Raw genomic sequence first — 12,969 nt, forward strand, 5'->3', positions numbered from 1 at the left:
ACGGGCCGGACTCCGCAAATTTAGCCCCCGGCTTCGCGGCCTACTAGGCCGCACTTTTCCGGTCTCTGGTGGAGGGGGCGGGAACTTCTCCAGGCGCGATTTTTTTCCCGCCTGGAGGTTCCTCCGCCCTCAGGGGATCGCACGCCGCCCTCCAGGCCGGATCCCTGTTAACCCTTTGGGTGCAGGCCGGCTCCCACAAATGGGTCTGTATAGTTGGCCCCCCTTTTTTTTTCTTTTTTTCTCCTCTCTCAGGGCCCCTATATAGTGGCTCCCCTTTAGCCTCAGAAGCTGGGTTTAAATGAAATTTTAAAAAAAAAAAAAAAAATTTTTTTTATAATGATGCAATAATTAATAATAGATCATGATTTCTATTGGGCTGCGCAGGACGCTGCAGCCTCATCAGTAATGCTGCATGTCTGCATGACCTCTTTCCTCAGGCGGCATGGTGTTGCGCTCCCAGCCTGCGTCGCTGCTAGGGCATTTCCCCTTTTAGGCGGTTTTTTCTTGCCTCTTCCAGGATACGGCGCTGGCCAAGTGCATTCGGACCTTCTGTAGGCAGCATTCATCGTCTCTCCAGTTATGGTGCCTGCCATGTGCATTCCCCCCCCTCCTAGGCGGGCTACTGCACTCTCCCTGGCTGGCCATGTGCATGACCCCCTTCTTAGGCGGAATACTGCACCTTCACCGGATACGGTGCTGGCCATGTGCACGACCCCCTTCCATAAGCGGAACACTGCACTCTCTGGATTTGCTGCCGGCCATGTGCGGGACCCCCTTCCTGGGCGGAACGCAGCACTCACTGGATTCGCTGCCGGCCATGTGCGTGACCCCCTTCCTGGGCGGAACGCAGCACTCTCACTGGATCTGTTGCCGATCATGTGCATGACCCCCTTTTTTAGGCGGAATACTGCACTCTCACCGGATACGGTACTGGCTATGTGCACGTCCCCCTTCCATTGGCGGAATGCTGCACTCTCGCTGATGTGCTATGATGTACTTATGTACTATGTTATTGTGCTGCACTCTCACTGGTTTCGCTGCCGGCCATTTCTTGGGCGGTATGCTGCACCCTTGTTGGATTCCCTGCCGGCCTTAGGTATGCCTCCTTCCCTCAGGCAGCATACATACATCCCTCTGTCGTTGGTTGTTTCCTCGCAGGTACGTTGCTGGCCACGTGCATGTACCCCATACATGGCAGGGTGCTTGCACTCTCGCTGGATCCGCTGTCGGCCATATGCATGGCCCTCTTCCGTAGGCGGTGTACGCACTCTTGCTGGATTCTCTGCCAGCCCGGGGCATGCCTTCCTTCCTCAGGCGACATGCACACATCCTTAGTGACTGTGTTTGTCTCTTGCCGGTACATTGCTGGCCATGTGTATGACTCCCATGCATGGCGGTGTGCTCGCACTCTCCCTGGATGAGATGCTGGCCATGTGCTTTACCCTCCCTTTTTCTGGGCGTTGTGCTACACTCTCACCGGATACATTGCTGGCCATGAGAATGGCCCTCTAACATGGGTGGAACGCTTGCACTTCCATTGGTTACGGTGCTGGCCTTGTGCGTGACCACCTCTCACTTCAAGGGCAGAATTTGGCACGCTCATGAGATTCACGGCTGTCCTTATATGGCTGTGCTGGACTTGTACATGTCCCCCTTCGTTGGCAGAGTAGTTGCACTCTCGCTGAGTTCAGTGTTGGGTGTATTATTGCACACTCATTTAATGCTAGGATATCCCTGTGCATGTTCCCCTTTCGCTAGGTGGACCTCCTGCATTCCTGCTGGTTTATAGGGTAATGTCCTGCTTCTCTGAAGTAGGTACGGCCTTAGGCATCACTCCCTTTTGGGACGGGTCTTTGCACTCTTGCCGACTGCTGTTGGCCAGGTACAATTTCCCCCCTTTCAGGGTGGACTGATTGCGTTCCTTCGCATGCTATGCTAGGTTTGTGCATAACTCCCTTTCAGGTTGCACTTTGCAATTCCGTACATGCTGTGGCACTCTGGGACGAGCCCCCCCTTTTTTCTAGGTGGGTTGGCCCTCTCGCTGCTTACGGGGCTGCTCGTACGTATGCCTCACCTGCTTCCTGCGGCATACCTTTGTTTCTTGGGAGACGATGCTTGCCGCCAGCCTTGCACTCGTCCCTAGGGAGTTCATTCTGTCCTCCTGACCGGACAGGCTCTTTTGCTCTCTGCTGCACCGAGCTGCCAGGGAGTGTTCGTGGGTCCTAGATGCATGCCCATGCGTCCTTCTGCGGCATTACTTCCCTGCGCTAGTGGTCACATGGTCGAGAGTGCTGTTGTCTGCAGCGCCTCTCGAATTCTTCGTTGGCTCTGGCAGGACTGCGGTTCCCTTGCCTGCTGCAATTTCCTCCTCTTCGGATGCAGTGTGGTATGAGTCCGTCCTCTTGGCGCCTCTACGCTTCTGTCTGATCTGCTACCGGGTTCGGGCTGCTCTTCTCGGGAAGGTCACCCGACTTCTCTTGGGTGCTGGATTGCCCAGGTCCGGGGACCTCCGCCTTGGGTTCTTCAAGGTATTCGCCTTCTGCGAGACGGTGGACCGGGCGTCTCACAGTGTAGCGGGTTCTGCTTTTGAGTCCTATGGCTTCCCTGTTGCCCACTCCTCCTCCTTTCGGTTGGAGGGTGTTTTGTCGGCCTCTGTCTCGACGGCCTTATCTCGCCGGCTTTGTTCGGCTCCCGCTCTATACGAATCACTCCGATGTGGCTTCTCGCCAGCCTTCGGGGGCTGTATTTTCACTGTCCTCCCCTCTGGGGAGAGCATGATTGTTCATGTGGATGGTTCCGGTGTTCCTTTTGGCCTCGTACCGTCTCCCTTGTTCACGCTGGCTGTATTAGCTGTGTGCCTATTTACCGAGTCTACCGCGTTCTGTCCCCCCACTGAGTGCAGATTGCGTGGCCCGTTCTAAGACGATGGTCCTGATGTAGACTTGCTTTTCTCGATAACTTGGGGGGACTACCTCGGTCCAGATTGTCCTTTGATCTCCCTCACCGGGACTGTACAACGTGGTTGCATCAGCATGGACTTTAGCCTGCCTTCCCCTCGCGTCTGGCGGATCCTTTGGGTTCTTTCCCTCTGTCCTCTGCTCCTCCACTCGGGTGGATACGGGACAACGTTGTTCGAGGGCCGACGGGGCTAGTTTTGTCGACCCTTGTGCCCGTGTTACTGGTCTGCGCCTGATCACATTGGGTTTTCGCCTGCTTGCCAGGCGACTGTCCACTCCTGGCTGGGTTTCGTCCAGGATCTGTCGTAAGACTTAGGTTTTTTTTGTCTGGGGTTCTGTGGGAAGCTGTGCATTCCCCACTCTGAAGTTCTTTCCCCAAGGTTCTGTCTTTTCCTTGAGGTGTCAAGTGTCGGCGCTGTTCTTCCTCTTCCAGCGTTCCCGGCCCTCTGGCCTGCCAAGACCTTCTTCCTCGGAGTGGCTCTTGGTTCCTCTGTACTGTCCTTCGGTACCGCCCTGGGGACTGTATTCTGAGCTCTCGGCGCTCCAATCTTGTCCTTGGAGCCGTTACAGGAGTTCTCTCTATCCCTTCTGTCCTGTACGGTTGTGTTCCGTATCAGTCGTGTCTCTGACGGGTGCCGGAATGGCCCCTTTTTTTGTTACGAGCTTTCTGTCTTTTCCAGGACAGGGCTGTTCTGCATCCCGTTTCTTCCTTCCTTACTTCTCAAGGTGGCGTTTGCATTTCGCTTCAACACCTCACCTATTTGGACGTTGTTTGGGCCTTGCCGTTTTTACTTGGAGATCTCCGACTCTTGCAGACGTTCGGCCTCTTGGGTTTCCAGGAGGTCTGTGCATAGGGTTGACAGACTCCAGGGTGTTTTTCCTCCGCTTGATCAGATTGGCTGTTGCTGAGGTTACCGCACCTAGGGCAGGATTCTGTCTTTGGTGTCACCGTTCCTTTCACCAGGGCGGAGGCATTGGGCTTCGGCTGGGCATTTGGGCACGGCGGCCACAGGTCTGCCTTGCACTCCTTACTGAGTTTTACAGGGTGCATACTCTGGCGGATGCTGCCTTACCCCGCCTGGGTTTACAGGCGGCGGTTCATTGATGCCTTTCGGGTGCTTCACCTTGGTGCTGTGGTCCCTCCCCCTTTTGGACTGCTTTTGAACGTCCCAAGGTCTTCTGTGTCCCCCAAGGAAACTGGGCGAGAAAACGAGATTTTTGTATAACTTACCAGTAAAATCTCTTTCTCGCTCTTTCCTTGGGGGACACAGCACCCACCCATTCATTGTTTTTTCTCTGTGCGTTTTCCGAGTTTTTGTTACCCGTTGGGTAGTTGGCTTTTTGGTTCCTTGTTGGTCTTTGCCTTTTCTCACTGCTTGGACACGCAACTGGCAGTCTCTCTCTCCAGGCTGAGGGTATAGCTGTGGAGGAGGGGCTTAACAGTTTTCACTTAGTGTCACGCCTCCTATGGAGATGAGCTATACCCAAGGTCTTCTGTGTCCCCCAAGGAAAGAGCGAGAAAGAGATTTTACTGGTAAGTTATACAAAAATCTCGTTTTTTTACTTTTTTGCTGTGGTTTTGAAGCTCCTATTTGAACCTATAAAATCCACTTTTTAGTTTTTAATTCTGAACATCCATGGACTTTTATTTTTATCCATTTAGGCCGAATGCACACGGCCGCGTTTCACGGCCGTGAGCGGTCCGTGGAACCACGGGCTGGATTCCTGCTGAGAGCAGGTGCGCACGGCGTCATTAGTTGCTATGACTCTGTGCGCTTCCTGCTGCCGCCGCAGTACAGTGATACACTGGTATAGATCATCGTGATCGGTGTGCATTCGGCCTAAATGTCAGAATTGCTCATTTCTTATGTTGGCCTCCCACCTGCTGGCCAAAATAAGAATTGAAGCTTAAATGCCCTAGGTCAGGGATGGGCAACCTGCGGCTCTCCAGCTATTGTAAAAATACAAATACGATCATGCCCTGCTGTAGGCAGACTGGGCATAATGGGAGTTGTAGTTTTACAACAGCTGGAGAGCCGCAGTTCGCTCATCTCTGTGCTAGGTCTCTTCAGTGAGACTAAGTGCATTTAAATCAATTACCAGCACCCTCATTGGCCGCAGAGGATTCCTGTAAGAAACCCGGCATTTAAAGGCTTTAATTACCCCGATCTGCATTATTTAAAACAGCAGAGACCCTCCGGCCATGACTCCCGCTGCACGTGCAAGCGTGTACATGATAGGGAAGGGGGTTAAAGGGTTATTTCAGGTTTAGGCATGTGGTGTTGTGTGTGTTGTTGTGTTTTTTTTTATTTTTTTTTAATATTAATTTTGGGCCATTTAGTATGCTGTGCCTAATAAAGAGAAATCCACTCATCTATTCCCCAACGCTTTCCTCCAGTAGCACAGTAGCTCCTTTCAGTGATGATTCTAGTCTCAGGAATATACAAATCCAGTCAGGGTCACTTGCACCATTGCAGCCAATCAGTGGCATCAGCAGTGACATGTCCTGGCTGCAGCAGCACACATGACCCCATCCGAATGTGTGTGTGCCTGTTACCAGAAGCATGGCTGAGAGGAGCCTCAGAGCTGGAATCGAACAGCGGGGGGTAGGTGAGTGGATTTATCTCTTTAGGTGGAAAGCAGTACTGGCCAAAAGTAGAAAGTGTTGCCTCAACCCGGAATAACCCTTTAAAGGGCATTTTCTTTACATGGCATGTTTCACCCCCCAAAAAAATTATTCTCTAATTTAAATTATTATTTTTATAGGGAACCATTGCCAACAATGTTCAGCATGTTGCATCCATTAGATGAAATCACTCCTCTGGTCTGCAGATCGGGAGGTGAGTTATGGCTCTATCTACCTTAAACAGGGGGGCATGGATTATTTAAGGTGCTTTTTGCTTATTTCAGTAAAAAAAAAACAGAAAAAAAAACTTTGACTGTGATTGTAGGTATATTCGGCAGCACTCGAGTTCAGTATGTTTCTGACCACACTTTGAGGATTGTTTTCACCAATGCTGACCCTTCCATAGTGATGACGTATGACACTGTGCAGGGCTCACATATGGTATGGGCTTTAAGGAAAGTGAAATCTGAGGTAAGAAATCTAAAAGTAAAGAATATGATGTATGGTAGGATATGTGTTAGCTTAGATACATATGCCTTCCTATAATACTACAGTGTGATTCTACATTTTCCAGTGTTCTGATTACGTATAATTGTGACCCGGAGGCCACGACCACGTGCAGGTTTTTTTATGTAGCTTTTAAAGCCAAATCCAGATGTGGATTCAAAAGGAAGAAGTATTATCCTGGGCTGTGGAGTAGATAGAAATGTACTGACTCCAGCTTAAAAAAAAATATATTACTATTGTGTCATTTTATTAGCTTTCATATGAATTTTAGAAATATTTATCAGAAATATGTTTTATGTTCTATTAAAGGGATTCTCCAAGTTATTTTTATTTATGACCTATCCTCAGGATAGGTCATCAATATCAGATCAGCGGGGGTCCGACTCCCGGCACCCCCACCGATCAGCTAGTTGAAGAGAAAACATGCCAGTGCAGCTTTCTTTTCATTGTTTACCTGCTCGCCGTCGCAACAGCAGAGGTGAGCAGGTGTAATTACAGGAAGCCATCCCATTCACTTCAATAGGATGGCTCATTCCTATACAAGTGTATACTACAGAGCCGTCCCATAGAAGTGAATGGGAGCAGCAGAGTTGTAATTACACTGCTCACCACTGCAATGTTGACGGCAAGCAGGTAAACAGAGAAGCAAAAACGATGCTCATATGAGAGCTGCATTCTCTTCAAACAGTTGATCTGCATAGGTTCTGGCATTTGGACCCTCGCCGATCGGATATTGATGCACCTCACACCTAATTTGCAATTTGCTGCCTGTTGTCAGACAACATCAATTCCTCATAACATACAGGATATGGCAGAGAGGAAGTTGGGGGGGGGGGGGGGGGGTCACAGCTACAGTACAGACCAAAAGTTTCTCATTCAAAGAGTTTTCTTTATTTTCAGGACTATGAAAATTGTAGATTCACACTGAAGGCATCAAAACTATGAATTGACACATGTGGAATTATATACATAACAAAAAAGTGTGAAACAACTGAAAATATGTCGTATTCTAGGTTCTTCAAAGTAGCCACCTTTTGCTTTGGTTACTGCTTTGCACACTCTTGGCATTCTCTTGATGAGCTTCAAGAGGTAGTCACCTGAAATGGTTTTCACTTCACAGGTGTGCCCTGTCAGGTTTAATAAGTGGGATTTCTTGCCTTATAAATGGGGTTGGGACCATCAGTTGCATTGTGGAGAAGTCAGGTGGATACACAGCTGATAGTCCTACTGAATACACTGTTAGAATTTGTATTATTTCAAGAAAAAAGCAGCTAAGTAAAGAAAAACGAGTGGCCATCATTACTTTAAGAAATGAAGGTCAGTCAGTCCGAAAAATTGGGAAAACTTTGAAAGTGTCCCCAAGTGCAGTCACACAAACCATCAAGCGCTACAAAGAAACTGGCTCACATGCGGATCGCCCCAGGAAAGGAAGACCAAGAGTCACCTCTGCTGCGGAGGATAAGTTAATCTGAGTCACCAGCCTCAGAAACCCCAGGTTAACAGCAGCTCAGATTAGAGACCAGGTCAATGCCACACAGAGTTCTAGCAGCAGACACATCTCTAGAGCAACTGTTAAGAGGAGACTGTGTGAATCAGGCCTTCATGGTAGAATATCTGCTAGGAAACCACTGCTAAGGACAGGCAACAAGCAGAAGAAACTTGTTTGGGCTAAAGAACACAAGGAATGGACATTAGACCAGTGGAAATCTGTGCTTTTGGTCTGATGAGTCCAAATTTGAGATCTTTGCTTCCAACCACCGTGTCTTTGTGCGACGCAGAAAAGGTGAACGGATGGACTCTACATGCCTGGTTCCCACCGTGAAGCGTGGAGGAGGAGGTGTGATGGTGTGCTTTGCTGGTGACACTGTTGGGGATTTATTCAAAATTGAAGGCATACTGAACCAGCATGGCTACCACAGCATCTTGCAGCGGCATGCTATTCCATCCGGTTTGCTTTTAGTTGGACCGTCATTTATTTTTCAACAGGACAATGACCCCAAACACATCTCCAGGCTGTGTAAGGGCTATTTGACCATAAAGGAGAGTGATGGGTTGCTGCACCAGATGACCTGGCCTCCACAGTCACCAGACCTGAACCCAATCAAGATGGTTTGGGGTGAGCTGGACCGCAGAGTGAAGGCAAAAGGGCCAACAAGTGCTAAGCATCTCTGGAAACTAGGGCTGCAGCTAACGATTATTTGAATAATCGATTAGTTGCCGATTAATTTCTACGATTAATCGATTAATCGGCAAAAACGACAAAATTACAAAAATATAAAAACAAAAAATATGTTCAAAGGCCATATTAAAACAAATTGTGGACGACACTTATGGGGGATCTGTGGACGACACTTATGGGGGATCTGTGGACGACACTTATGGGGGATCTGTGGACGACACTTATGGGGGATCTGTGGATGACACTTATGGGGGATCTGTGGACGACACTTATGGGGGATCTGTGGACGGCGCAGTTATGGAGAGGGGGATCTGTGGACGGCGCAGTTATGGAGAGGGGGATCTGTGGGCGGCGCAGTTATGGAGAGGGGGATCTGTGGGCGGCGCAGTTATGGAGAGGGGGATCTGTGGGCGGCGCAGTTATGGAGAGGGGGATCTGTGGGCGGCGCAGTTATGGAGAGGGGGATCTGTGGGCGGCGCAGTTATGGAGAGGGGGATCTGTGGGCGGCGCAGTTATGGAGAGGGGGCATCTGTGGGCGGCGCAGTTATGGAGAGGGGGATCTGTGGGCGGCGCAGTTATGGAGAGGGGGATCTGTGGGCGGCGCAGTTATGGAGAGGGGGATCTGTGGGCGGCGCAGTTATGGAGAGGGGGATCTGTGGGCGGCGCAGTTATGGAGAGGGGGATCTGTGGGCGGCGCAGTTATGGAGAGGGGGATCTGTGGGCGGCGCAGTTATGGAGAGGGGGATATGTGCACTGTTATGGGCATAACAGTGCACAGATCCCTTTCCTCATAACAGTGCACAGATCCCCCTTCCCATAGCAGTGCCATACACAGACCCCCCCCCCCTCCCCATAGCAGTGCTATACACAGACCCCCCCTCCCCATAGCAGTGCCATAGACAGATCCTCCCCCCTCCCCATAGCAGTGCTATACACAGACCCCCCTCCCCATAGCAGTGCCATAGACAGATCCTCCCCCCTCCCCATAACAGCCCCGGCCCCGATGCTTATAAGTCCGACTATTCACGTCTGCATCTTTATTTTACCTTTTTACAATGACGCTCCTGTAACAGCCAGGCAGAGCGGACGGCGGCGTAACGTCACTCACTCACGTGACGCACCTGCTCCGCCCACCTCATGAATGAAGGAGGCGGAGCAGGCATGTCACGTGAGTGAGTGACGTTACGCCGCCGTCCGCTCTGCCTGGCTGTTACAGGAGCGTCATTGTAAAAAGGTAAAATAAAGATGCAGGGACCGCCCGCATAGCAACGAATCGGCGATTATTCGATAACTGGATTCGTCGAAAACGAATCCAGTTATCGAATATAATCGATTACATCGATTAATCGTTGCAGCCCTACTGGAAACTCCTTCAAGACTGTTGAAAGTCCATTTCAGGTGACTACCTCTTGAAGCTCATCAAGAGAATGCCAAGAGTGTGCAAAGCGGTAATCAAAGCAAAAGGTGGCTACTTTGAAGAACCTAGAATATGACATATTTTCAGTTGTTTCACACTTTTTTGTTATGTATATAATTCCACATGTGTTAATTAATAGTTTTGATGCCTTCAGTGTAAATCTACAATTGTCATAGTCATGGAAATAAAGAAAACTCTTTGAATGAGAAGATGTGTCCAAACTTTTGGTCTGCACTGTAGATGCGATCCTGAGCCTGATAAAAGAACTGCTTCTAGCCTGATAAAAGAGCTGCTTCTACACTGCATCTGAAGATTACATGGCCCTCCTACCTTTCTGTGTGTTCTCCCCTCCCTTATCTGTTCTGTGAGCTAGGAGCTGAAAACAAACATAATGGGAAGTAAGGAAAAGAATGTCACAGCAGTGCTGGAACATTTCACAGAAGGGAGATGCCCCCTGCTTCTGAGAGAAATGCATCTAGATTGTGCAGCTGAGGAGCAGAATAATTAGGCTGAAAAATACATTAGGGAAGCCCAAATATAGAACTATATTCCTTCATAGTTTTGATTGTACAAAGGAGCACAACCACTATGCAAACCGGATCGTGCATCTGTACCCTAACAATGTGAACAAAGTTTGGACTGTGATGTTTGTTTCCCTGTAAAAGCCAGGACTCATGAAATACCAATGTGAATCTTAAAGGCTATTGACAGCTTCACATCTATTCTGTGTGTTTTCATATATTGCATGCTGCTCAGTCCTGTTAAGAGTAACAATCTGCAGAGAAGCTTTCTGTCTGTAGCCCATATCTATTGTCCCCTGATTAATCTTTTAACCTGTTATTGACCATCCATATGTGTTTTTACAGTGGTCTCGAACAGCCTAAACCTGCACATGTGCCTTTTAATGGTGTTACAGGTGTAGCCTGGCACGCGTGTCCTGTGCCAGGAGGAGCAAGTGGCCCGCTGTCTAGTAACGATCGGGATGTGGGTAAACTTCAGTCCCAGTTACTAATAAGAATCTAATAACACAGCAAAGGGCCTAGCTGAACCAAACTGTAAACCTACAAAGATGCGCTAATAAGCCCTATTATACAAAAAATACACAATAAATAGAAAATCTGTATTTATTGAGAATAATTTAAACAAATAACATGTAGACAAGACGAGGGCAAGGTGGAACATAACCCCACATTACTGCTGCAAACAGGAAAGCATACTGAGTGGACAGCCTAGACCAAAAATATGTGAACCAAATGCCCATCAATTCACACAAAACTATGTCGCTGAAGTACCAAAAAAAGTAATGTCGATATATAGATATAGTAGTATTTGTGATACCAGTTGCACAATGAACTACTCAAAAAAATTATAATTAAAGGGCGGGTAAGTATACCATGTCTCGGGATGTCACAAGGAAATATCCCCACTATGGGCTAAGATTAACTAAAAAGAATAATACTGATAATGAGTAACATCCATCTAGTATGTGGTAAAAAGGTGCAATATTAAATATATAAAGGTGATGCCATGCTGAAAAACTACTGATGTAATTATGTACTAGCACCACACAATGCACAACTAATATAACTAGAAAAGGAATATTATTTCCCACTATATACCACTGCAAGTGGTCAGAGTGTATATAACTATGGCATCCACAAGAGCATGTTAAAGGATATGGACACCTTTGTAAAAAAAAAAAAAAATGACACGAATTAATTTTGTGGAGAAAAAAAATTCTCCAATTGGTCATATTTCTTTCTTTTATTTATTTATTGATTTTAATATCTACAGCCTGCTGTGCTTCCATTGCACAGCAGGCTGCTCTGAGTTTACAGAGAATCAGTCATCTGACTGATTTTCTGTAACTCCTCCCTCTCCTTCCTCCTAGTCGGGAGCGCTGTATCAGAAGCTGCCAGGTTCGGCACACATGACGCCCCGCCCCTCATGGACATCTCTCTGACCAGGAGCAGCTCCAGACTACATTGTGGTTACACTTTTTATAATAAAAGGAGGAATCTGATTGGTTGCGATGGGCGACTAAACCAGTTTTCCTTTGCACTAGTTTTGATAAATCTCCCCCCCTGTGTACTTCTATGTGTACATAGCATTGTGTCTTGTCACACTGTACTAATCTGTGTGGGACAAGTGACCGCTTAGTGTGCGGACTGCACACAATACTGTATTTAGAACAGAGTGCATGTAGTGAGAGCTGTCAGTAATGAGATCTACACTCGCCTAAAGAATTATTAGGAACACCTGTTCTATTTCTCATTAATGCGATTATCTAGTCAACCAATCACATGGCAGTTGCTTCAATGCATGTAGGGTTGTGGTCCTGGTCAAGACAATCTCCTGAACTCCAAACTGAATGTCAGAATGGGAAAGAAAGTTGGGCTACAACAGCAGAAGACCCCACCGGGTACCTCTCATCTCCACTACAAATAGGAAAAAGAGGCTACAATTTGCACGAGCTCACCAAAATTGGACTGTTGAAGACTGGAAAAATGTTGCCTGGTCTGATGAGTCTCGATTTCTGTTGAGACATTCAAATGGTAGAGTCCGATTTTGGCGTAAACGGAATGAGAACATGTATCCATCATGCCTTGTTACCACTGTGCAGGCTGGTGGTGGTGGTGTAATGGTGTGGGGGATGTTTTCTGGGCACACTTTAGGCCCCTTAGTGCCAATTGGCCATCATTTAAATGCCACGGGCTACCTGAGCATTGTTTCTGACCATGTCCATCCCTTCATGCCTCTGATGGCTACTTCCAGCAGGATAATGCACCATGTCACAAAGCTCAAATCATTTCAAATTGGTTTCTTGAACGTGACAATGAGTTCACTGTACTAAAATGTCCCCCACAGTCACCAGATATCAACCCAATAGAGCATCTTTGGGATGTGGTGGAACGGGAGCTTCGTGCCCTGGATGTGCATCCCTCAAATCTCCATCAACTGCAAGATGCTATCCTATCAATATGGGCCAAAATTTCTAAAGAATGCTATCAGCACCTGGTTGAATCAATGCCACATAGAATTTAGGCAGTTCTGAAGGCAAAAGGGGGTCCAACACCGTATTAGTATGGTGTTCCTAATAATTCTTTAGGTGAGTGTATATCAGGCTTATAACGCCATGGTTCTGACTGTAGATCGCTGCACTAATGTTACCAGCAGAAATATCTGTTATGTCTACAAATTGACTTTCTACAGAATGGAAAGTAAGAAAAAGATCTGCTGATTACAGGCAGTCTGTATGGAAGTGGCTGATGGCTGTGCAGTT

At 47.9% G+C, this 12,969-nt stretch overlaps 1 protein-coding gene across 1 annotated transcript in view; it reads left to right on the plus strand.

Annotated features, from left to right (window-relative positions):
* Window positions 1-12,969, plus strand: part of ANAPC1 (anaphase promoting complex subunit 1) — a 170,184-nt gene that overhangs the window by 25,142 nt on the left and 132,073 nt on the right. The window contains exons 6-7 of the mRNA XM_044292098.1: window positions 5,724-5,797; window positions 5,909-6,054. Coding sequence (XP_044148033.1) covers window positions 5,724-5,797; window positions 5,909-6,054 — 220 coding nt within the window. The remainder of the gene's footprint in view (window positions 1-5,723; window positions 5,798-5,908; window positions 6,055-12,969) is intronic.

The sequence above is a fragment of the Bufo gargarizans genome, chromosome 4 (assembly GCF_014858855.1).
Source record: "Bufo gargarizans isolate SCDJY-AF-19 chromosome 4, ASM1485885v1, whole genome shotgun sequence".
In the NCBI taxonomy this organism is placed as follows: Eukaryota; Metazoa; Chordata; class Amphibia; order Anura; family Bufonidae; genus Bufo; species Bufo gargarizans.